The following is a 25,875-nucleotide window of genomic DNA, read 5'->3' as shown; positions in this document are numbered from 1 at the left end:
ATTCCCTGAGGGGGGTCATTCCTCACCCCCTCCAGTGACCCCACCCAAACAACGAACCCTTCCCACCCAACCAGCAGGCAAGGTGCTTAAGAGACAAATACACGTGCCCTTCCCCAAACCCCCGCCTGCCAAGCCACACCCAGCCCCGGGGCGCTCTAGAAGGGGATCCCAGACCCCTTCGCTTCAGGGAAACTGACTCCTGCCCCAAGGCCAGTCGGAGGACGGCGGCCGTGTATCCCGCACCCCTGCACGTGGTAATGGCAATCTTCAGCTACGCGACCCAGAGCCGGTCTGGGAGCCTCCCCCACCACAAGGCTACCGGGCACAGGGGATCCCGAAAGGGAAAGCCGCTGGTGGGGGGAAGGGCGGGAAGCAGGCAGGGCCCGGAAGAAAAAAAGCGGCTTGAGGAGGCACAGACGGTGAATAAATATTAATAGCTTCGCCGCGGGGCCGGCCCCTCGGACAGCAGCTCGGTGGCTGATGGGGATAGGGGTAGGGTGGGAGCCCGCCGCCGCGCCCACCCTGACACAACGCTCTGGCACTGACCTGGGTCGCGCGTCGCCAGCGCACACGCAAAAATGCGCCTACGCAAAAAAACACGCGCGAAAGCAGAAAACACGCGCCTGCGCAGAAAAACATGCGCGCTTCAACGCAAAACTACGCACGCACGGGCACGCACGCAAAACCGCAGGCTCGTGCAAACACGACCCCAGGGTCGGGCTCTCAGCCCCGGCTCAGAGCTCCGTGACATGCACAGCAGGTGAGGGAACTGGCCCAGGCCGGAGGCGCCGCAGGTGGCATCGGCGACACAGCAGGTGGCCTTCCAGGGGGTAGCAGCGGCGTCCATCCTCCCCGCTGAGCTGCAGCCCGCAGTCCTAGGGAAGAACACACCCCGGGCTCCAGGGTAAGCAAAGGAGAGGTCCATCTGCGATCTGTAGGACCCTGCCCACCCTTCAGAGGACTTTGGCCTTTACTCTTTTGGGAGAGAGGCGGTCAGGAGCCCAGTGTTAGGACACCCCGACTTGGAGAACTTCCTACACATCCAAAGGAGCAAGTCAGGAGGGAGGTAGTTGGACAGTAGCCTAGAGTCTGGGAGTAAGGGCTGGACAGTAAATGCGGGCATCAGCATAAAAATGTGACAGTTCTTACAAAGCCACGGGAGTTTCTCACAGGGAGTGCAGATAACTAGGAAAGAGAAGAGAACAGCTGAGCTGTGGAAGCTCCAACTTTAAGACAGGAAAGAAGAGAACCAGAGCCCAGATTTCAGGGGGAAATAGAAGAGGCAAACCAAAAACAGCCTGTCCTAAGGGCACAGTGAAGAGGGCGACTAGGAGAGGAGAGTCTAGGACAGTTACTCCAAGCTTAGGGCAGTGACAACTGAGAATCGTCTCCTGGATCCCCACATGGGGGTCATTGGTGACCTTGGGAAACGGGGAAGGTCAAATGGCTGACTTGAGTGGCCTTAAGAGATAATGGAACAGAACTGAAAACATCAAGTAAACAAGGAGTTTTGTTTTATGTCCCTTATCTTACCATTTTACCACTGCAGGATATATTATGGGCTAATTTTCTCTGTTTAACAAGCCACGTGATTCGTGTTTAAATAAATAACAGACAGGAAATGTGGAGGTCAGACATGGAAGACAGTGTGCTGGGAGCTACAGTGAGGGACCAGGTGAGCAACTTCTTCCTTCCTTTTGCCCCCTACCCCAAAGAGGCCCCTTTGGTCACACTCACTGCACTCAGGGCTGAACTCCAGCCTGGCAGGTTTGACACTTGTTACCCAAAGGCCCTGAGACTAATACCTGGCCCACCCCTAACAGATTACAAAGCTGGACTGCTGCCATGGAGCCTCATGTCCCAAACAGCTCAGATCCCAGATGTCCTCTGTGTCCTGCCTGGCCACAGCCCCCTGACTGGGCCTGCTACTGACCACTACACACCAGAGAGACGGGACGAGAAGGGGGCCTGGAGACCCCAGTTCCCATCCAGGGGTCTCCCCAGAGGGACAGCAGCACCACATCTCCCAGCCGTGAGGCACTGGCTGTGATCTGCCCACAGCTTAACCTGCTCCTGGACTCTCAGTATCAGGCTTCCCCTAAGGACTGTCCTTAGCGATCCCAAGGGGACCTGGCAAGTCCCCCGACAGAAGAGCAGGATGCCCTCCTACTGTTGCTAGAGGATCGGGGGCCCTCTGCAGGCCATGCCTGCTCCCAGTCCACCTTCCTTGATCCTCCCAACAGGATTCCTATTCCCTTTGGGCCACTTGGCCCCACCAACACAACCTGGTTCCAAATGGACCCTAGATTCCTACAGAAGATTTCTCACTGACACACCTGCTCTTCCCTGGGACTCTGAAACCCAACACTTGGTTTTTCTCCTACCTCTCTGGTCAGATCAGGTCACTCATTCTAGGCCTCCTGTGTGGCTGTATGCATCCCTGGAATGTTAGGAGCTCCTGGGGCTATCCTGAGCCCCAACTCCTTCCTCTACAGTTCTCCCTGGAAGACCACTTATTCCCCTGGCTTCAGTAGCCATGTACCTGACCATGATGGGACTGATGGGACTCTTGCTTACGGCCCTGACAGTAGCAAGGACCGGGATTCCCATTCTGCCCTTAACAATGAAAAAGGCTGGGCAAAAAAATACGAAACAATGATTCTCAGACTCAGAACACCAAACAAGGCAGGCCAGTGATGGAAGGGAAACTAATAAAGTAAGCCCCACAACTGCCCCAAGTTACTATACTACTTGGAAAGATTTTCCAGCGTACTCAAAGAGAGCCTACTGGCCTCCTTTAATTGAGAATTTGGGGAGGTAAATGCAACTAGAAACCACAGGACAGAGTATCAGAGAGGAAAGAGCTATATATGCCAATGACTCCCAAACTCCTACCCCTGTACCAGAGTCTTCACACTCCAGCACATCCACCTGCTTCCTGGATATCTCCATTCAGATGTCTCTAGCTACCAAAAGCAAGAACATCTTATGCCTTCCTCTTCTCACCTTCACTCATTCTCCTGGGGTCCTCACTCTCACCTTCCAACCCCTAAATTCCCACATCCAGTCACTGACCAAATCCAGTCTCTTGTACTATCTAACCAACACTCCATCTACTTCCCAGAACCCAGGGTCACAACCTTCACTCCACCAGCGTCCTCAGGGAACCCCAGCCCCTTCCCCCTCCTTCTCCATTCATTCTCTGCATGGCAGGGTGAGTGCCCTTTCTAAAATCCCAATGCCATCATGTCATCCCTTTTCAATCCTTCTCTACTGTCCTCAGGATAACTGCAGGCTCCTCAGGTCAAGTGACCTTTCATCATCCTGCCAACTTCTCCAGTGACACAAAACAACACACCTTCACACCTTAGCAATTCTGCTTCCATTCCCTGGAAATGCCCTTCTCCTTGCCTCCTTGGCTAGCTCTGGTTTGTCTTTCAAATCTTAGCTTGAGTGTCACCTCCCCCAGAAAGTCTTCCTTGATTTTCCAAGGCATCCTAGGTGCTCTGAAAACTCCCCTTGATAGCAGTGATGACCCTGTTAAATACTGCCTGAGTACTTGTCTCTCTGGAGGGCACTGCTGCTGCTGCTGCTGCTGCTAAGTCTGTGTCCAACTCTGAGCGACCCCATGGACTGCAGCCTACCAGGCTCCTCTGTCCATGGGAGTCTCCAGGCAAGAGTACTGGAGTGGGGTGCTATTCCAGACTGTCTTTATTCTCTACATCCACAACACCCTGACACTGTACATCCTGAGGAAATAATTTGATTGATTGACTGAGAAATGGGCTGAGAGAGACTATATCCTGGGCAGGGGGATGGGGTAGGGGTCGGGGGGAGAGCAGTGCGGAGGAGGAGAGCTCACTAAGGGGAGGACAGGCATATGGGGTCGCTGGACATGACTGAGCGACTTCACTTTCACTTTTCACTTTCATGCATAGGAGAACGAAATGGCAACCCACTCCAGCGTTCTTGCCTGGACAATCCCAGGGATGGGGGAGCTTGGTGGGCTGCCGTCTATGGGGTCACACAGAGTCGGACACGACTGAAGCGACTTAGCAGCAGCAGCAGGCATCATGGGGTAGAACCATAAAAGAGGAAGTAGGGGATTTCCCTGGTGGTCCAGTGGCTAAGACTCTGTGATCCCAATGCAGGGGACCTGATCCCTGTTCAGGGAACTAGACATTGCTGCAACTAAGACCCAGTGCAGCCAAAGAAATATTAAAAAGAGGTAGGCCCACAGAACACCTAGGGAGGATGAGGTCTATGTAGGAGGGGGGCTGCCCCAGCCACCAGCCCTCTGGGGGGCCCGGGCTCACCTCACAGTGGTAGCACTCCACATGGTAATCTCTGTCCATGGACACCACACGGATGGTTGTCTCGCAACCCTGGAAGAAGAAACAGGGTGTGAAGCGAACTGTGTGATGGGCACATACCTACACATGCTCCTGTCATGGGGGCTGTGCATTCACACCCGTGTGAGCACTGACATGGGTGCTTCCATGGGGCCAGAACAGGCATCGGTTGGTGCACACAAATGGATGTGCGTGTGCTGGAGGCCTCCTCCCACACCTGCAGCTGACAGCATGCACGCTTGCTGATGAGAGCCACCACATGGGCATCAGTTCTTTGGAGTCAGCAAAGACCAGTCCTGCTTCCCCAGACACAGTAGGCTGGGACAGAGCCAGCATGCAAGGAAAACCCAGTGCCGAGAGCTGCACCCCCGAAGGTTGTTTCCTGCAGACTGCACCCTTCTCTTCATCTGCTCCACCCACCATCTCAGCTGTGAGCTCACGAACTTGGGGGACAGTCCTGACATGGATGGGCAATGGAGTTGGGGCAGGGGGGGCAGCTGAGAAGCAGGGGCCACCATGTCCCTCTAACTCATGCAGGAACATGTGCACCCTGTGTGCCCTGGGTGGTCCCCGTCCTGTACACATCCTTCTGCCCAGAGGGCAATGGGGCAGGAGCACCTGCTTGTCCCTCCCACCGTGGCCCAAGACCTGGGGCCCACCCAGGCAGGACCAGCAAGGCCAGGCACCTGATCATCTCCAGGTGAGTGGTTCCTACCTGTGCAGGGAGGATAGGACGGGCACAGGAGGCACATTTTGGTGCAAAAACCCTGGAGGAATAAAGGAAACCAGAAGTGACCAGCTGAATGACTGGAGGTCAAGGGCACGAGGACAGGTCCACCCATAGTAGCCCATGATGTGGCCAAACAACAGGCCCCCTCTCCTTGTGTGGACAGAGTGAGGTAGGAGCATTCTCTGCCATGCTTTCTCAGCACTGGCCTTTTCTGTGGCTCCCCAATTCACCTCCACCCCATCACCTCCTCCAGATGGCTTCTCCCCTGGCCTCTCCCTCATGCTTCCTGAGTATCTGCCCCCTAATGTCCACGTTTGGGTCTCTCCTAGCTCAGACCCTGCAAAGCCTGGCTCCACGCCAAGTAGCAGGAACCAATGCCTAGCACCACCCCCATACAAGGCAGCAGCACAGGGCCAGAGGTCTGAGAGCGGAGCCTGGAGCCACAGCAAGGAAGTATGGATTGCCTAGTCACATGGGTACCAGACAAGCAGGAAAAGACTCTACAGAGATCCCAAGTTCCCATTCCAGGCAGAAAAGTCCTGGCCTGGTCATTGGAGCAGACAGACACGAGGTGGGGCATCTGAGAGTTCCCACCCCTAGGAGGAAGGGGCTGTAGGCAAAGGCAAGGGGAGGAGAGGATCGAGACAGATGGCTCCAGGCAGAGCCATATTAACACCTCAACCACTGAGCACACAGTGGAGGCAGGAAGTGAACAGGCCAAGAATGGAGAACACAGACAGGCAGGCTGGAAAAATGCTCCCAGGGCGGGTAGAGGAACCACGGAAGTCACACTGCTCCACAGCGCCAGCTACTCACGTGTGATAATCTCTGACACAGTAGATGTTGTTCTCCACATCCACAGTGAAGGGTACCCCATCCAGGCACTCGTTGCATACCGAGCATCGGAAGCAGCCTGGGTGGTAGGACTTCCCAAGGGCCTGCAGAATCTGGGGGCAGGAGGCACTGAAGGGTCAGTGCAGGTGGAAGGCTCAGCACAGCCCCCAGAAGACACGCTGGCTCTGAGCCCCTGGCAGGTCTCCAACAGGTGAAAGGGTGGAGTCCTCAGACTCCACGCATGTCAGAGGGGCTCCAGGAGCCTGGGGGAGGTTCTCACCATCTCCATGATGAGGTGTCCACACACGCTACACTTGTCAGCCGTTTGCTGGAACCCGGAGTACTGGGAGGGGGACACAGGATCCAGGATGTTATATGACAAAGGGGCACTCACTGCCCAGCCAGCATCTGCTTCCTGGCCTCGGGTCTCCATGAGACTCAGGAGGGTCCCCGCCCCTGCTCCCACCCACAGCACCAGCCAGGGCACAGCTTTCACTCACCAGGAAGTCCTCCTGGCAGTACACTTTCTCACCCACGTTGTAGAATGCCTTCCCACGAAGTCGTCTCCCTGCAAGGATGAGGGTAGAGAAGGGGGGTCCCTGGACCACTGGAACCAGGGATGATGCCTCTGCTGCCATTTCTCAGCACCCTCCTCCAATAGATGAGAAATGGACTTCAGACAAATTTTTAAATGTCCCTCTAATGTTATGTTATTATCATTACACTAATTAATAGTTTTTAAAAATTAAGAATATGTTGTTGACAAAACTGTCGTAAGAAGTTGTCATACAAATATATGAAGACCTGTTTATCAAATGTAAATTGAAGTTCTGATAATTTTAAAAACCATCTGCTTTAAGTTCTGATAATTCTGAATTCAGAGCAGACGTCACAGAATGAATTTCTTAATCTAAAAACATTAGAACTACAACTCTCACCAGGTAAAGGAGCCTAATATATATAAAAAAAAGGTATCCTTTATTGCAAGGATGCCAGGATAGTTCAACATTCACAAATCAGTGTGATATGTCATATTAACAAAGGATAAAAATCCTGTGATCATCTCAATAGATACAGAAAAAGCATCTGATGGAATTTAATATCCTTTCATAACAAGAACTCCCAATAAAATGGGTACAGAGGGAACATACCTCAACATAATAAAGGACATATATATAAGAAGCCCATGCTAATGTCATATACAATGGTGAAAAGTAAAAAGTTTTTTCTCTAGGATCAAAAACAAGACAAGGATGTCCACTTTTACCACTTTAATTCAACACATTATTGGAAGTCCTAGCCCGGGCAATTAGGCAAGAAAAAGAAATAAAAGGCATCCAAATTGGAAAGGACAAAGTAAGACTATCACTATTTGCAGATGAAACATACAGAAAATCCTAAAGACTCCATCAAAAACTGTTAGAATAAATGAATTCAGTAAAGTTGCAGAATACAAAATCAATACATAACAATGTGTTGTTTGTGTTGCTTTAACTAATAATGAACTATCAGGAAGAGAAAATAAGAGAACAGTCCACTTATAATTGTATCAAAAAGAACAAAATATCTAGGAATAAACTTAACCAAGGAGGTAAAAGACCTGTATACTGAAAACTATAAGATATTAATAAAAGAAACTGAAGAAGACACAAACAAATGGAAAGATATTCTATGCTCATGGATTGCAAGATCAGTATTATTAAAATGTCCATACTACCCAAAGCAATCTATCAATTCAATACAATCCCTGTCAAAATTCCAATGGTATTTTCCACAGAAATAGAACAAATAATCCTTAAACTTATATGGAAACACAAAAGATCCCAAATAGCCAAAGCAACCTTGAGAAAAAAGAACAGAGCTAGAAGTATCATGCTCCCTGATTTCAAAGTGTATTACAAAGCTGTAGTAATTAAAAAGTATGCTATTGGCATAAAAACAGACAGTGATCAATGAATCAGAATAGCAAGCCCAGAAATAAACACACATATATATAGTCAATCAATTTACAACAAAGGACCTCACGTCCATTAGAATGGCTATTATCAATAAGACAAGAAATAATAAGTGTTGGTTCATATGTAGAAAAAAGGGAACTCTTATACACTGTTGGTGGGAATATAATGTAAATTGGTACAACCACTGTGGAAAACAATATGGAGGTTCCTCAAAAAATTAAAAATAGAACGTATGATCCAGCAATTCCCCTTCTGGGAATTTATCTAAAGAAAATGAAAACTAATTCAAAAAGATATCTGCATCTCTATGTTCACTACAGCATTATTTATAGTAAGTAAGATATGAACACAATCTAAGCATCCACTGATGGATGCAATGGATAAAGAAATGGAATATCATTATTCAGCCATGACAAAGAATGAAAATGAAATCTTGTCATTTGCAACAACATGGATGCACCTGGAAGGTATTATATACTAAGTGAGATTAACTCAAAGAAACACAAATCTTTAAAACACTCACACAAAAAAAATAAAAAATAAAACATGCACACACACACAAGAACATAGATACAGAGAAAAGTTTGGCTGTTCCAAGATGCAGGGGGTTAGGGATGAGAAAAATGAGTGATGTGGTATTTTTTTAGTTTAAATAAATTGAAAAAAAAAAAACTTTAAAAGAAAAAGGCACACTTGTCAAATCCAAACTACAGCCCCAGCAGACCTGCCAGCAGCTATGAGAGGCATTCCCATTAGTCAGGAGATGACAACCCCTAACCGGGAACAAGAGGGAACCTCCTCCCCCTGATGAACCACATCTAGGAAAGCCCCACAGCTAACATCAGATGTTAACAGTTAATTTTTTTTTTCCACTTTTACCCTTAGGATTCAACAGTATACTAAAAGTGCTAGATAGTGAACTCTCCTTTTTGAATCTGAACTCTGGAGTTATAGTTCTGTGGTGTAGGGGAGGGGTTAGGGATTTTCTTTTTTGTCTGTTTTTTGCATTAGGATGCTCTGATCTGCCTTTTCTGACAGGGACATAAAGTGCTAGATGCTCTTGTTGACTTCCAGCAAATGGGATGGGGGAAATAAAGCAGTTCTTGGTAAATTCCTTTATAATAATGGTTTGATTTTTTATTTCAAGAGAAGCTTCTTTTCCAATGGATGCTTTTTCCTTTTTGCCCATTATCCTTATCATTTGCTATAGATGGCTTATTTTGCATTCCTGCTGATGATGTTGCAAGTCTGTTTCATCTAGTGAACTGAAAATTATTGCTTAAAAAAAAGTCTTTAAACACAGATGACAATTTTGTTATATAGAAAATCATTAGAAATATACAAAAAAAACCTACTAAAACTAATCAGTATGTTTAGAAAGTTGTGGTAAAGGTGGTCAGTATATGAAAACCAAAAATATTTTTATAATCTAGCAGCAAGTAATTGGAAAATAAACATACAATTTTAAAAATACATTTATAATAGCATCTGAAGAAAAACCATAAAATACTAAGGAATAAGTTTAATGAAAGATGTGTCTGATTTGACTCAGTAAAACCAAAGCTTACTGGAAAAAACTGTAAAAGAGCTAATAAATAGATATACCACTGTTGGAAGACAGTTCTCCATTGGACCGATTCCATTCTTAACACATCTTTCAAACACAGGGCTGGCAGCTTTCATTCTGGATTATCTTTCCAAGGATATCTGTGGAGCAAACTGCTTAGAAGACAGAGACAGCATCTCCCTCTGAAGCAGAGGGCAAGTCTGTTTGCTGTTCAATCTATTAAAGATAATGGGCTTCTCTGGGAGAAGAATCTGACAGGTTTGCTGGCAGCCCGTTATAAACTCCTGGGGTTCCCGAAGCTCAGGGTTCCTCAGCCATGACATACAGACCCACTGCACGTGCAGCGCACACCTGGTATCCACATCACCACTGTGGGACTAAGGAGGGCACACAGAACCAGTGCAAACGTGACGCTCACTGCCTGCAGTACCGTGAGTGTCTGCCCCAGGAGGGTCGTGTCCAGCCAGCACCCATGAAACACTAGCAAGCTAACTTGTCAGCTTGCACATGGGGAAAAATCTCAGACCCTGCACAGTTCCTGACAACCATCTTCATGCTTCAAATGTTCTCACACTGATTCTGCCCCAATTGATCTGCACATTCAGTGCCACCCAATCAAGTTCCCAGCACTCTTTCTTTTGTGTAAACTGATTTCCAATGTCTTAATTTATATAGAAATAGAGAACCTAGAATAGCCAAAATAATCTTGGAAAAGATCAACAAAACAAGAAGACTAACATTATCTATTTTAAGATTTACAGAAGTCAAGACAGTGTAATATTCTGGTAAGGAGAGACAAAAAGATCAGTGGAACAGAATGGAGTCCAAAAATAGACCCATAAATATTTCAAGAAACATGCAAGTGGGAAAGCAAAAGTCTTTCCAGCACATGGTACTGAAACAACCAGACAGTCATATGTTAAAAAAAAAAAATAAGACTCAATTCCTTACCTCACACCACACAGAAGATGAAACAGTCATCAACCTAAACATAAAAATGAGAGACCTAAAACTTCTAGAAAAAAACAAAGGAGACTATCTTCATGACTTAAAGGGAGACAGAAAAATTTAAGTCACAAAAATAATAACCATAAAACAAACAAACAAAAAAACCCTGAAGAAAATATTCACAAAACATCTAAAAAGAAATTTTACCATACATATTCCTAGAACTAAACTAAACAATAAAAGACAACTCCCAATTTAAAAACTGAGCCAAAGAGGGGCTTCCCTGGCAGCCCAGTGGTTGAAACGCCGAACTTCTAGTGAAGGGGTTGCAGATTCAATCCCTGGGTGGGGAACTAAGATCCTATATGGTACACGGCAAGGCCAAAATTTTAAAAACAAAATAAAAAGGGAGTAAAAACAAAATTAAAAATTATTTAAAGAAAAAACAACAGGGCAAAAGACTTGAATAGACTTCACAAAACAAGAAAAAAATGGCCAAGAAACAGGAAAAAAAGATGCTTAATCCTCATTAGTTCTCAGGGAAATATATATTAAAACCACAGTGAGCTACCACTTCACACCCATTAGAACGGCTAAAATTAAACAGACTAAAATACCAGCTGTTGGCTAATATGTAGAATGACCCATTTCGAGTAGGAGTTTAAAATGATACAGCCCCTTTGGAAAATAGTTTGGCAGTCTCTTATGAAATGAAACATACACTTAGCCTATGACCCAGAAATTCCATTCCCTGGAATTTACCCAAGAGAAATGAAAACATTTGTCCACAAATGACCTGTACTAGAATGTTCATAGCACAACCTAGTATCTACCAAGAGTTAAATGGAAAAACAAAGTGTGGTATATATTCATACAACAGAATCTTCGTGACACAAAGGAGGGAACTACTGATACGTGTAACAACATGGAATTAAAACAAAAATGCTTAGCAAAAAAAAAGGGGGGGAACCACTGTAAAAAAAGAAAGAAAATAGTACCTATTAACTGCATTTAAATGAAGTTCTAGAACAGACAAAACTAATGTATGGTGGTAGAAATTAGAACACTGGTTGAAAGGATGTGATGGGGGAATCATATGGAGATCAACTGGAGAAAAGGGAAGACAGAAGTTCCTTGCGGGGTTTTTTTTCCTGTATCTTTGTTAGGGGTGTAAGTTGTATAAATGTACATACTTATGCAAAATCTTTGAACTATATACTTAAGATCTGTTTGCTAAGCAATGTGTAAATTGTACTCAATTAAAAATGAAAACAAAGATAAACCGAGTATATCTTGTGCCAGAGTAAAGAAGTGTTCAAAGAACAAAGTGGGTACATGTCAAAGAGGCATAGGTGCCAGTGGGAAGGGACTTCTCTGGCCAAATTTGAGACAATTGGTGCATCAAAAGAATAATGATGGTACTGCAATACGTTACATGAATATAAATCCATAAGTAATAAGAATTCTCAGAAAATATATATTTGCCCCTGCTCATACATTTTCAAACATTCCTTAAGTTTTCTGGAAAACATCTTATAATTTAGAACTGTATCAACTTTATTGGAGAATTATTCCCTCATAAAATTGGTCCTATTGGTAAGTGGGAAAAAAAAAAATTCCCTAGGAGAATGCACCTTCAACAGACACCTCAATGAATTCCCACAGACAGACTTCCACAATCACAAACTAGAAAACTCTGGTAGTCCAGTGTTTAAAATTGCACTTTCACTACCTAGGGCCCAAGTTCAATCCCTGGCTGGGGTACTAAGATCCCAAAAGCAGAGAGGTGCAGCCAAAAAAGAAGAAAATAATGAAGCAAGAATAGGTGAGAAAAAGAATTTACAACACATATAACCAACAAAAAACTTTTATCCAAGATGCATAAAGAACTCCTAGAAATCATTAAGAAAAAGTCAAACAACCCAATTTAAAAATGGGCAAAAAGGGGCTTCCTTGGTTGCTGAGTGGTAAAGAATCCACTTCCCAATGCAGGAGACAGGGGTTTGACCCCTGAAAAAATCCAACACAGCATGGAGCAATTAAGCCTGGGCACCGCAGCTACTGAGCCTGTGCTCTATAGCCCCAGAGCCGCAGCTACTGAACCCAAGTGTCCTAGAGCCTGTGCTCCGCAACAAGAGAAGCCACTGCATGAGAAGCCACGCAGCACAATGACAAGTAGCCTGCACTTGCCACAACTAGAGAAAGCCCACGCAGCAGTGAAAACCCAGTACGGCCAGAAATTAATTGTTTATAAAATGGGTAAAAGACTCAACAGGTACTTTACACAGAAGGGCATTCAAATGACCGACAAATACATGAAAAAGTATATGAGTCATCAGTATTCATCAGAGAAATTCAAAGTAAAATCACATCAACGTATCACTCCAGTATGGCAGAAACCAATACAATATACTAACGCATATATATGGAATTTAGAAAGATGGTAACAATAACCCTGTGTACGAGACAGCAAAAGAGACACTGATGTATAGATCAGTCTTATGGACTCTGTGAGAGAGGGAGAGGGTGGGGAGATTTGGGAGAATGGCATTGAAACAGGTATAATATCATGTATGAAACGAGTCGCCAGTCCAGGTTCGATGCACGATACTGGATGCTTGGGGCTGGTGCGCTGGGATGACCCAGAGGGAGGGTATGGGGAGGGAGGAGGGTTCAGGATGGGGAGCACAGGTATACCTGTGGCGGATTCATTTCGATGTTTGGCAAAACTAATACAATATTGTAAAGTTTAAAAATAAAATAAAATTAAAAAAATAATAATAAAAAAAAAGAAAAGCAATCATTCTCCAAGTAAAAAATTAATTAAAAAAGAGAAAGATATCACTCTACCTCTACCAGAATGGCTAAAAAGACAATGCCAAGTGTTTGCAGGAATAAGGAAAAACTGGAATTCTCGTATACTGCCCGTGGGATTATAAATGGGTTTGTCTCCTGTGGTAACCACCCACACATACTAAAGCTACACACAGCTGACAAGAAAGTTCACTGATCTAGACTCCCGATTCTGGAAGACAGATCTGAAGAAATGAAACAACACAGCAAAGGGAGAGGAGACATGGATAATATGAAGGAGTGGCTAAGAGAAAAGTAGAACAGAATGACAAACACTAATATTTCTAATTTGAATTTTATAAGTAAATAATAGAAACAATGGGAAAGAAGGAAATTTTTGAAAATAGCTAAGATTGTTCTCATATTGACAGTTTTCAGATTCAGGAGTCAAAATGAATCCCAGACAAGTAAAACTCATACCTACATCAAGCTATAAAAAGAACACTTTAAATTATCTGTACTTTTTTCCTAATTGATATGTCAAATATTTTAAATACTCTGGAAAATGATCCTTGGAAGTTATGATTGTGGCAGTATATGGTTTGTTTTCCCACATGCTTCACAGTCAGTCTCTTTTTAACAAATCCAGTTTTTTAACTCTAATGTAGCCAAATTTGTCAATCCCTTCTTCTTAAGTTTGGTGATTTTAGTGAGTGGGGAAAAAAAAAAAAACTTTCTTAACCAAAATATTGATAGAGGTAATTTTCTATATTTATTTCTAAAATTATCATGTTTTTCTTTACACATTTTAGTATTTGATCCACTTGGGTTTAATTTCATTATTTTATATGGATAACCACTTTTCCCAGAACCATCTGCAATGCCATCTCTATCATCAATTAAGTTTTCACACAGACATGGGTCTGTTTCTAAACCCTCCACTCTGTTCCAGTGGTCTATTTGTCTATCCTAGCCCCAGTACCACATGAAATTACTAATACAACTATACAGTATATATTGACACCTGGTAGTAGAAGCTTGCCCAATTTACTCTTTGTCAAGATCATCTTGACTATTCTTAGCCTTTTGTTCTTGTATTTAAATTATAGAATTAGCCTGGCAAATTCATGAAAACCTGCTTAAGTGGAATTACAATGCATTATAGATCAATTTTTAAAAACTGGCATTGAATAGACCCATGTTCAATAGTACATGAATATGGATATATTCATGAATATTTACATGAATATGGTATATTTATTTTTCTTATCTTAGTGCAATGACTAGGACTTTCAGTACAATGCTGAACAGAAGATATGATTGTAGGCTTTGTCCTTTCCTCTTTTAAAGGTCCATTTTTCTTATATTTCACCACTGAGTATGATGTTTGCATAGATTTTTAGTAACCAACTCTCACCAGGTTCAGAAAGTTCCTTTTTATTTCTAACTTGCTAAAATCTGAATGTCAGGAATTTCCCTGGTGATCCAGTGGTTAAGAATCTGCCTTGCAACGCAGGGGACGTGGGTTCAATCCCTGATAGGGGAACTAAGATCTCACATGTCACAGAGCAACTAAGCCCTCGAACCACAGCTAGATAGTCCATGCACTGCCAACGAAAGATCCTGCTGCTGCAACTGAAACCTGAGACAGTCAAAATAAAACAAATATACAAACTCTTTAAAAAAACTGAATGTCAGGGCTTCCCAGGTGGCTCAGTGGTAAAGAATCCACCTGCCAAAGCAGGAGACATGGGTTCTATCCCTGATCCAGGAAGATCCCACACGCCAAGAAGCAATTAAGCCCGTGTACCACAACTATTAAGCCTGTGCTCTAGAGCCCAGGAGCCACAACTACTGAAGCCCATATGCCCTAGAGCCTGTGCTCCACAGTAAGAGAAGCATCCACAACGAGAAGCCCACGCTGCAACTAGAGTAGCCCCCACTTACCGCAACGAGAGCAACCACGCAGCAATGAAACCCAGCACAGCCAAAAATAAATAAACAAAAATTACTTTGAAAAATGTGAATGTCAGATTTTACTGACCTCTTGTTCTACTCCTGTTGAGACGATCATAAAGTTTTTCTTCTTTAATTTGTTAATGAGGTGAATTACATTAATGAGTTTTCTACTGTATACTGTATAAGAATACTCAAGTATTCTTCAGATAAGCTCAACTTGGTCATAATATATTATCTTGATTCATACACTGCTGAATTTAATTCAAGAGGGGAAAAAAAAGGAGTAAATAAAATAAATAGTACAAGAAAAAATTCCAAGAACTGAAGGGCAAGTCTCCAGTCTAATGGGACTCTGTGTGTACGCCCAGCACAACCAATGGCACAAAGCCTACACCAAACATAAATAAAGTACCCTAAGCTCAGCTGCTGCACTGCACAATTCCAAGAGCACCATTCCTCTTGCTTCTACATAAATGGCACTCCCTTGAACTGTGCAGCTCACGGCCCTTTCCACAGGCTATTAGAGCCAGAGCAGTGACAGCCATCTTCCTAAGACTCTCAAAAGGAAAAAAACAGATCACACACACAAGAATAAGACTCAGAATGGCATCAAAATTTAGGAGCCATGGCTTCTGGAAGATAAATCTACAATTTCAAAATGCTTAGGGAGGGACTTCCATGGTGGTCCAGTGGTGAAGACCCCACACTTCCACCGCAGTGGGCCATGGACTCCACTCCTGGTGGAGGAATTAAGATCCCACACGTCATGTGGGGCAGCCCAAAGGAAAAACAAAAACAAAAAAACACGCTAAACAAAATGCTTAGTGAAAATTATTTCCAATTTGGAAGCCTATTCTTGGTCAACTATAAATTGTGAGGGTAGAATAAAGGCATTTTAGACACACCAGAATTCGGAAAATGTACCTCCCACATGCCCTTTTTTAGAGAACTAAAGCAAAACACTAGACACTCTTTGGGTGGTTTCAGAGCTTCGAGTCTTCCCTACTTATCCAAGTTGTCTTCAGTATCCAGCCTTAGCTCAGGCAGCTTGCTGTGTTTAAGGGAAACTTGAATTCACCCCCCTTATCCACAGGTGGGCCTGATTAGTATAAAGCTAATTCTTCTTCCCTTATATTGGTTCCCATACTCAGGCAAGTAAAGTCAATCAAATCACAGCACTCCCCCCAGCCACAGGGATTGGTTCAGGAATCCATGTGTGAGATGATCTGGCCAGGGACATGCAAGAAGATTGTTGGTAGGTGTTTTCTGGAAAAGAAGTGTCTCTACCCCAAAAACATGACCAGAAGAAATGCCCACTCTTTCTTTAGACCAGTGGTGTGGCAATGGAAGTCTCAAGCTACCTCAGACATTTCATAAGAGAAGTTGCCCTAAGGATAAAGCCAAGCACGAGGGAAACCCAACCAAGCTTTTCTTAGGGCCTAAGCCTCTAGATCCTTCCCAGCCTAAAACTGAGTTAAGATATTGTAAAGTAAAAAAAAGAAATTCATACAAGCTTATTTTCAGATGCAGACACATCTTGATTACTCAAATGAAAGAGACACATAGAATATACCAAAGAAAGGATAATTCTCAAGCCATTTATAAAGTAATACAATGGTGGATAAAAATGATAAGACATGAACTCTTGGTTAATTAAAACTTTTGCTTAATAAAAAATTTAAAAAAAAACTTTTTTGTTTTTTGTTTTTTTTTTTAAAGAAATACTCTTAAGAGTTCAAGCCTCCTCAGCAGTTTTCCTGTTACCTGCAGCTGAAAGCTTTATGGAGACTGTGGATTCAATCCAAAGTGTATACATGGGAACGTGAAGGAACAGAATGAACACTCCACAGGGGTTCAGAGGACCACTGGCTCAGACTACAGAGATGCCAGGGACTCCCAAGAGGGGAACTCAAAAGAATGCCTGCTACAATGGAACATCTCGGGGGGGTTGGGAAAGAACTGAAGATAAAAGCCAAGACAAATGCAAGGAGAAAAAAAGTTTAAAGAAGAAAAAACTCCAAGAAAAGTAAATGACTACAGAACAAAGGAGATATAATCACAGTGTAATTCTTAGCTCTGCAGTAAATAACATTTATAAAGTCACATAATATAGTAATATAAACCTGGTTTATTGATAGCCTGGTGGGCTGCCGTCTATGGGGTCGCACAGAGTCGGACACGACTGAAGTGACTTAGCAGCAGCAGTAGCAGTATGATGACTATACTGAGAAGATGGGAGGAGAGAAGGGGGAACAGTCAGTATAAGAACACCCCCTATTCTGAGGGCTTCCCTGGTGGCTCAGTGGTAAAGAATCCACCTGCCAATGCAGGAGACACAGGTTCAATCTCTGATCCAGAAAGATCCCACATGCCACAGAACAACTAAGCCTGTGCCCTAGAGCCTGGGAGTTGCTACTAGTGAAGCCCACACGCCCTAGAGCTCAAGCTCCACAACAAGAGAAGTCATCGCCATGAGAAGTCTGCACACTGCAACGAGAGAGCAGCCCCTGCGTGCTCAACTGGAGATAAGCCCATGCAGCAACAAAGACCCAGCACAGCCAAAACTAAAGAAATACATAAAATTATAAAAAAAGAATCTATTCCTCATTTACGACAGCAAACTCAAGTAAAACATGGTTAAAAAACTCAAGTAAATCATTTCTAAAACTGATACATCAAGAAACAGCAGTGTACACTGTTAGAACATGGAGGTTTCTACTAGAAGTTGCTAAAAAATACCAAGTGAAAGATATCAGGGGTAGGAAGATAAGTGGTTTTTTGCTATTGCAAACATTGCTTCTCAGGACTATTTGACTTAAGACTAGGCACATATTACACTTTTATAATATAAAATACTAAAATGTTTTGTGTAAATAAATAAAAGATGTCTGCTCAGGGGCAAAGTATGAAAGAACAATAAGAACATCAAGAATGTAGATTTATTAGGTTGGTTGGATTATAGTTACTTTTTATAACTTTGTTTAAGTTAAATGATGTTTATATTTTATACCATGTGTAAAATCAGGACAAAAATTAAACTGTAGGGAAAAAAATACTAGCCCCGTATATAGGCAGGCAAAAGGCACATCACTGGCTCCACAAGCCCCACCCAGGCAGCCAGGAGACATCAGTACACTGCTCAGGACAGAGGTTCCAAAGCCAAGGCTCAGGGACTTCCCTGGTGGTCCAGTGGTTAAGACTTCCCCTTCCATCACAGGAGATGTGGGTTCAATCCCTGGTTGGGGAGCCAAGATCTCACATGCATTGTGGCCAAAAAAAACCAAAACATAAAACAGAAGCAATATTGTAACAAATTCAATAAAGACTTTAAAAACTGTCCACATCAAAAAAAAAAAAAAAAAAATCTTAGGACGTTGCTGGTGGTCCAGTGGTTAAGAATCTGCCTTCCAATGCAGAGGACTCGAGTTCGATCCCTGGTCTGGGAACTAAGATCCCACATGCCTCGGGGAAACTAAGCCCATGTGCTGCGACTACTGAGCCTGCTGCTCTGGAGCCCAAAAGCCACAACCAAAGAGAAGCGCATGCACCACACGCACCACAACAAAGAGCCCACCCACCACAATGAAGACCCCACACGCTACAACTGAGAACTGAAGCAGCAAAAAATAAACAGTTTAAAAAAAAAGACAAAAAACAAGGGTTAGAGGGGCAGCTTTTCCCTATGACCAGCAAAAGGCTCTTCCCTGGCCCCACATACCCCACCCCAGGGTCCAGCAGATCTCCCAGGAGCCTAGGGCCCTCAAACAGACCAAGCCAGAAGGAAAGGCATCATGACTCAGCCTCCTCCACACTCCAGCCTGGGCCAGAGCTGGGTGATCCATCTGCCTGGAGCTTAGGCACAAGGGGGTTCACAGTGCAAGAGGGATGGAAACGGAGATGTTACCTACCACAGGAGTTGCAGGTGAAGCAATCAGTATGATACAGGCTCCCCATCGCCTGGCACGCCTGCCTTGCTCCATAGATGCCAAGCCCACACTTGATGCAAATGCCTATGGAAGAAGAGGCAGGAAAGAGCAGCGGTTAGCACCATGACTGTGGACTTGAACAGCTATGCATCTGACTCCCAGTCCCAGTGCTGCCCAGTCATGTGATCTTGGGCAAAGGAAATTCCAGAGTCCTCCGTGGCTCCATTACTAGTGGCTAACGTGGGGATAGTAAGGGTACCATTAGGGCTTCCCTGGTGGCTCAGATGGTAAAGAATCTGCCTGCAATCCAGGAGACCCAATCAATCCCTGGGTCTGGAAGATCCCCTGGAGAAGGGAATGGCTACCCACTCCAGCATTCTTGCCTGGAAAATTCCATGGACAGAGGAACCTAGCAGGCTACAGTCCATGGGGTCACATAGAGTCAGACATGACTGAGCAACTAACACACACACACACACACACACACACACGGGTACCACTACTTAGGGTTTGCTGCTGTTGTCTGAGGATTCATAGAGTTTAGCAGCGCACCTGGCAAGTCAGAGCTAAGTGGCACTGTCTGTGCCATCAAAATTACAAGGACACATTTATGACTAGAAGTTGTTCTAAGCCCCTTCGTCTTGACCTGCTATCAGACTGGGGGAAATTTCTTTCTGCTGTCTATGAACCAAAAAGAATGAAGACCACACAGACACAAAAAGGGCAGAGCCCTGACCCTCCCAGCCACACCTCCCTCACTGAATGATAATGTCAGTTTAATCTCTTGTTCAGTCCACACCTGGATACTGATGCCCCGCATAGTTTAGGTGCCAGAGATTCTGCGAGGCACCAAATTCCCACCCGCCAAGGAGCCTGTGGAGGGAGATAGACAACAACAGGTAAGTCACATCTCAGGTGGAAAAAAGTGCTTTGGAGGAAAAGAAGGCTGATTAAGAGTATGTCTGGGGGCACGTCCCTGGCGGTCCAGTGGTTGGGACTTCGCCTTCAAGTGCGGGGGGGTGTGGATTCGATTCCTAGTGGGGGAGCTAAGATCCCACATGCTTTGCGCCAAAAAAGTAAAACATAAACTAAAAATAAAACAGAAGCAACACTGTAAAAATTTAATAAAGACTTTGAAAATGGTCCACATTAAAAGAAAAAAATATATATATCAAGGGACTTCCCTGACTGTCCAGTGGTTAAGACTGCACTTGTTATGCAGGGGGCACAGGTTTGATCGTCAGTCGATGAATTAAGATCCCACATGTCTTGCAGTGTGGCCAAAACAAACAGGAATATGTCTGAGTGTGTGATTTTTAAAGTTTAAAAAGGGTGTCAGAAAAGGCCCTAGTGATAAGGTGATATCTGAGCAAAGGTTTAAAGGAAAAAATGGAGGGAAGCTGCTCTGCAGGGAAAACTAGGTGGACTTGGGGACCACTCCAGTGTGCGTTGCTAAGCAGGCAAGGGAGGGATGGTAAAGAGAAGGGTGACCAGCAGTGCCAGGGCGAAGGCCAGGATGAGCTTCAGGGACTCTCTGGCCAGCCCACCTGGAGACCTGGACTGAAGGTGGCCAACCCAGACACCAGAGCTTCTCTCTCAGACTCACCCAAGGTCTCCCAGGCCATAAAGGGCCTAAGATGGGCCCCCTGAATCCTAAGTCCTCTGGCAGTTTCAGGACACACTGCCCTCACCCCTTCCCCCCTGCTTTCCATCACATCTATCTGCTTAACATTTAGCATGGTTGAGCCTCTCCCACCTCTTTCAGATGAAAAAACCTCCATCAGCCACACCATTCTCCCTCTCCCTTCAGTCAAGAAAGCAAGCTCAGTACACACCCCCTCATTTCCTAACGGTGAGCTCTACGGACTTCCTCTTCTGATCTTGCCAGCAGGGGCCCTCCCCTCCTCTCGGGTCCCCAGGATATGACCTACACCTGCCTGGCTTTCTGGTTCTTCTCTCTTCCCAACTCTACTGGGCATTCCCTTGCTCCATCCTGGACCTCCCATGCCTAAGTCTCCCCAGGAAAGGGCCAGTCAGTGCAGATGCTCTCAAACCAGGCAGGAATGTAAAAGTAGCTATGAGGCCCCAGGTGAATGGAGGAGAGAGCCATTGCCGGGGGAAGTCACAGCCATTGGCTCCACTGACGGCTACCAGGTGGGAAGGCAGGGCCAGCCCTGCTAGAGAGTCTGATTTTTCCAGAAAAGCTAGAAATCTGGATTTATATATGAAAACTTTCCATGCAGAAATAAATCATCAACTTCCATGTTTTGAGAATTTGGAAGCCAAACACACCATGTCTGCAGGTCTCCACACGTGGCTTTACCCAGTCTCCCCGGGGAAGTCCCATCTGCTCCCAACTGCTCACTCCTGCCAAGGCTCCTGGCACTCTGCCCAGCCCAGATTCCTTTCCCGAGCCACCGATCCACCTCCCAGACCACCGCAGGCCCAGAACAGAGTTCTGGGTTCCTGGTCAGGAAATGGCACTTTTGTGTAGCCAGGTTTAGGGAAGTATCCAGATCTACCCTGTCTTTCTCACCTCCAACTCTGAATCCAGTTTGTGTTTGCTACTATAGACTTCATTCCCTCCCCTTGCTCCCACTGGTCTGATTCAGCATCATCAATTCTCATTCCACTTGCTGTTTCAACAGTCTCCTTACAGCATCCCATCCTGGCCCCCAATAATCCATCTCCAAAACTGCAGCCAGACTTATCTTTCTAAAGTGAAAATGACCCACCTTCACACCTTCATCCTTGTCAATCAACTCTGAAAACCTGACCTTGTTTTTGTCTAAGTTACCAAAATATACAGTGAAAGGGACAGAAGTCAGCTGCCCCTGGAAAGTAGAAGGATGGGCAAGAGGGGAAATTATAACCTTATTATTATTTGCTTTTTGGTTCTGTTTTGATTTTTTTATTAATATGAGCTTGCACCACTTTAATAAAAATACACTGAGGACAGAGGCAGGCTGTTCAGGGACTAAAAGAGGGAGCTGACCAAGGCTTAGGGTGATAGGCGGTACCCTGAAGAGGTTGAAGACCACGACTCTGTTGCCTGGTACAGCAACTGAAAAGGGGGCTGCGGCACTGAACGGAGCCAGGGTTCTGCAGAGCAGAGATTAGAGGAATCAGAGGTACTGGTGAGATGCAGGCTGCAGTCAGAACTGAAGACAGCTGAGCTGAGGCAGATTCAGGGTGTGGAGTAAACCCAGGATTTACCCTCAGGCAAATCCTGAAGCTGCTAGCTGGCTCACGACAGCAGAACCTGGTCAGAAGAGATGCTCATAAAATACAGAGAAGGGCCAAGAGGTGAGTGGGTTCTAGGGCCAAGAAAAAGGGATGGACAGAGAGGAAGAAACACACTGAGGGTGACGTTTATCAGAGGTCACTTGAGCTATGCTACCTGCAGACTTCCTGTTGTAAAATGTTACATTATTTTCATACAAGTTGACATGTATGAAACTACCACATTTATAGCTCTAAAAGGTGGAATAAAGACAGTAAGATACTAGCAGTTCAAGTAAATAGCTGCTCATATTTTTAAAAATCAGGAAAATGTAACCTAGATCTGACTTCTCTCAAAAAAACACACAGAAGAGCAGGACTTCCCCAGCAGTCTGGTAGTTAAGACTCGGTGCTTCCAATGCAGAGGGTGTGCGTTCAATCTTTGCTCAGGGAATTAAGACTCCTCCATGCCACGTGGTGCAAAAAAAAACCTGCATCTATATCATCAGTCACCTCCCTCTCCCATGTGACAGCAGTTCCCCTCAGAAAGGACGATCCATTAGCCCCTTCACTTCTCCCGCTACCTGCCCAGGCCTGGCCACCTTAGTTTCACACAAAAACTCAGGAGTGATGCTCACTGCAGCACTGTTTCCAATAGCCAGGACCTGGAAGCTACCTAGACGTCCATCGACAGATGAATGGATAGAGAACTGTGGTACATATATACAATGGAATATTACTCAGTCATAAAAAGGAATGGATTTGAGCTAGTTCCAGTGAGGTAAATGGACCTAGAGGCTGTTATACAGAGTGAAGTAAGTCAAAAGAGAAAAACAAGTATCATATATTAACGCATATATATGGAATCTAGAAAAATGGCACTGATGAACCTATTAGAAGGGCAGGAATAGAGACGCAGACACAGAGCACAGACCTATGGACCCAGCCAGGGAAGGAGAGGGTAGAACAAATTGAGAGAGTAGCACCAAAACATGTACATTACTACACGTAGAACAAATAGATAATGGGAAGCTGCCGCATAACACAGGGAGCTCAACCTGGTGCTCTGTGACAACCTAGAGGCACGCGAAGGTGTGGGGGTGGGAAGGAGGTTCAGGAGGAAGGGGCGTGTATACCTAAGGCTGACTCACAATGTTGTACGGCAAAAACCAACACAACACTGTAAAGCAATTATCCTCCAATTAAAAATAAAAAAGATAGAATTAAGAAATTAAAAAGCTCAGTAGTACCTTCAGAGGCCCAGAGAACACACCCCTGCCCAGGCCCTGCAGTGAGTGAGGACAGGAAAAGGGGTAGCTTCTCCGGTAGAGAGTGCTGGAAACTTGTTCTCTTCAGAACGCACTCCGCTTCTGCTCCTAGCACCTACCTGGTATGACAGACAACAGCTTCCTAAGTCACCACCCTGCTCCCAGGCCGTCTGACAGCAGCCACGGGACCTACCCGACCACAAATTCGCACCATGATGCTCAAAGATGAACAGGTCCCCTCCCAAAGGCAGAATATCCCTGTGGGCTACACACTCCCTTGACCACCTGACCCCTCTTGGGCTGAAACCCTGGGAGCTTAATTGAACCGTCCACTTCCTTACTTGCTTCCTTCTGCCCACATTCTTCCTTCTGGCTGGAATGCTCCTACTGACTAGTCGTCTACAACCTCCTTCTCTCTCAAGATCCAGTTCAGGGCAGTCCGGAGCTGCCAGCTGGAATGAATACATTAAAGACAAACCCCAGGAGGGGCCTCATTCCCAGACATGATAACCACCACCCCCTCCAAAGCCAGGTGCCTGCTTATCAGTGAAGGAGAGACGGAAGCCCCTCCCCAAGCCTCTTCTCAGAACCTCAAGCCTAAGAGTCCCAAGAGTTGTCCAAAGGATGGGATCAAAGGGCCAAGGTCAGTCTGGGCAAGGGAGGCTGTCAGAGATTGATGATCTTTGCAAATGATGTGAAGTAGGATTCCCTTGGGAAACATCCCATATACACAGCCTAGCCCAGTGTGACCAGCTCAGTTCCCTCCCACTCAGGGAGGACTTCCCGTCCCTCGGCCTCTACCTCCAGCCACTACCATTATCAAAGCCTCAGGTCAGGTGGGCTCCGGTGGTATCTGGCCGGCCGCCTCCCTCCCTGTCCTGTGCCTCCCTGCCCTGTGCCTCCCTGCCCTGTTCAGAGCCCGTACTGCTGAGGGAAGGAAGACACCGGGACCGCGGGCCCCTAAAACAGCTTCGGCTGATCACAAAGCACCGAGTACGATGAGCTGAAGCCAAGTACCGAGGGTTAAGAAGAAATTATTCAAAAATAGCTTATTCTGCCTATTAACATGACTTTTTCTCTCAGGAGCAACACACCCCTAATAGTGCCAGAACTCCGGGCCCGGAGACCCAGAGGCTAAGCCACTGTCCTGCACAAGCCCCAGACCTGGTGGTTCACACACACACTGTACACGCTAAGCCACTGTCCTACACAAGCCCCAGAACTGGTGGTTCACACATACATACACACACGCACACGCACACACAGTCTGCGGGAACAAACGTCGCCGGCTCCCAAGCCCTCGGGAAGGAGACGCGCTTTTCGCATCCCGGCCGACCCCGCGCTCTCCTCGACCGAGCCGGCCGCCTACCCGGAGGCCGTCCTCGACCCCCGACGAGGAGAGCGGAGGCCCGGTGCCCAGGCGCGCGGGAGGCGCGGCCAAGCTCGCTCACCGAAGTAGTCCCGCGCCGTGCGCGCCTCCAGCGCCCGCTCCAGCTCTCGGGTCAGCGCCTCCAGCCGCCGCTCCGCCGCGCTCGGGCCGCCCTCCCGGCCCGGGGGCAGCTGGAGCGAAGGCAGAGCGAAAGGGGCCGGCCCGGCGGGCTCCGGGGAGCGAGCCGGCGCGGGGCAGGCGCCGGGCAAGAGCAGGTCCGGGTAGGCGCCAGCCGAGCCGCGGGAGCCGAGGCTGGACACGCTGGAGCGGGCGCTGCCCACCGACGGCGGCCCGGGGCCCGCGCGCGGGTCCGAGCGGCCCGAGCGCGGGCTGCCGTGGCGCTGGTCGTAGCCGAGACTGATGCCGCTGGAGCGGGCGCTGCCGCTGCCGCCGCCGCCGTCGGAGCCAGCCAGGCTGGCCCGTGGGCTGCCCGCCGGCTGCGCGCTGAGCTCTGGGGCCGCCGCGCGCCGCGGGCCTCGCTCCCCGCGGCTCAGTCCGTCCACCCCGGCCTCGGGGCCGCCGCCGCCCTGCCCCCTGCGGCCCAACGCCTGGGCCGTCTCGTCTGCCGGCCCGGGCCGCGGCCCCCGCCGACCCCGGCCCGGAGAGTCGCCGCCCGGCTCCAGCTCCCGCAGGGCCAGCCCAGCCAGGAGCAGAGCCGCCTCGTCCGCGGCCGCCCGGGAGCGCTGCATGGCCCGGCCCGCCGGCCCCGGCGCGTCACCTCCGCCTCCGCTTCCCGCCGCCGCTCCGGCCGCGCCGCCGCATCGTCCGCCCGAAGCCCGGAGCCCGCCCCGGGACCCCTGGGCGCGGGGCGGGGCGGGGCCGGCGCCGGGCCCGGGGTCGCTCCGCCGGCCACGCGCGGTCCGGGGGCCGCGGCGCTTCGCTCGGTGGC

At 46.8% G+C, this 25,875-nt stretch overlaps 1 protein-coding gene across 2 annotated transcripts; it reads right to left on the bottom strand.

Annotated features, from left to right (window-relative positions):
* Positions 1-418: 418 nt before the first annotated feature.
* Positions 419-25,875, bottom strand: WTIP (WT1 interacting protein). Of its 2 annotated transcripts, XM_055552486.1 has the most exons (8): positions 25,009-25,875; positions 19,050-19,151; positions 6,417-6,484; positions 6,197-6,259; positions 5,899-6,029; positions 5,068-5,119; positions 4,317-4,385; positions 419-875 (listed from the first exon to the last, which is right to left on the bottom strand). In XM_055552486.1, exons 1-8 carry the CDS (start codon positions 25,673-25,675, stop codon positions 735-737), a joined length of 1,293 nt encoding a protein of 430 aa, XP_055408461.1. In that variant the 5' UTR covers positions 25,676-25,875; the 3' UTR covers positions 419-734. The 2 variants fall into 2 exon arrangements, with proteins under 2 accessions (XP_055408461.1, XP_055408460.1); XM_055552485.1 differs by lacking the exon at positions 5,068-5,119.

The sequence above is a fragment of the Bubalus kerabau genome, chromosome 17 (genome assembly GCF_029407905.1).
Source record: "Bubalus kerabau isolate K-KA32 ecotype Philippines breed swamp buffalo chromosome 17, PCC_UOA_SB_1v2, whole genome shotgun sequence".
NCBI lineage: Eukaryota > Metazoa > Chordata > Mammalia > Artiodactyla > Bovidae > Bubalus > Bubalus kerabau.
Note: the sequence above shows the minus strand (reverse complement) of the source record. Positions and strands in the feature narration are given on the sequence as shown.

Bases quoted from the DNA above. Each gene is read 5' to 3' on its own strand.
- WTIP (XM_055552485.1), bottom strand. From the start codon at position 25,675: ATGCAGCGCTCCCGGGCGGCCGCGGACGAGGCGGCTCTGCTCCTGGCT. The intron at 6,030-6,196 runs GTGAGAACCTCC...TCCTGCCCCCAG, and splicing joins GACACCTCATCATGGAGATG to ATTCTGCAGGCCCTTGGGAA. The intron at 876-4,316 runs GTGAGCCCGGGC...GTTCTTCCCTAG, and splicing joins TGGAGTGCTACCACTGTGAG to GACTGCGGGCTGCAGCTCAG.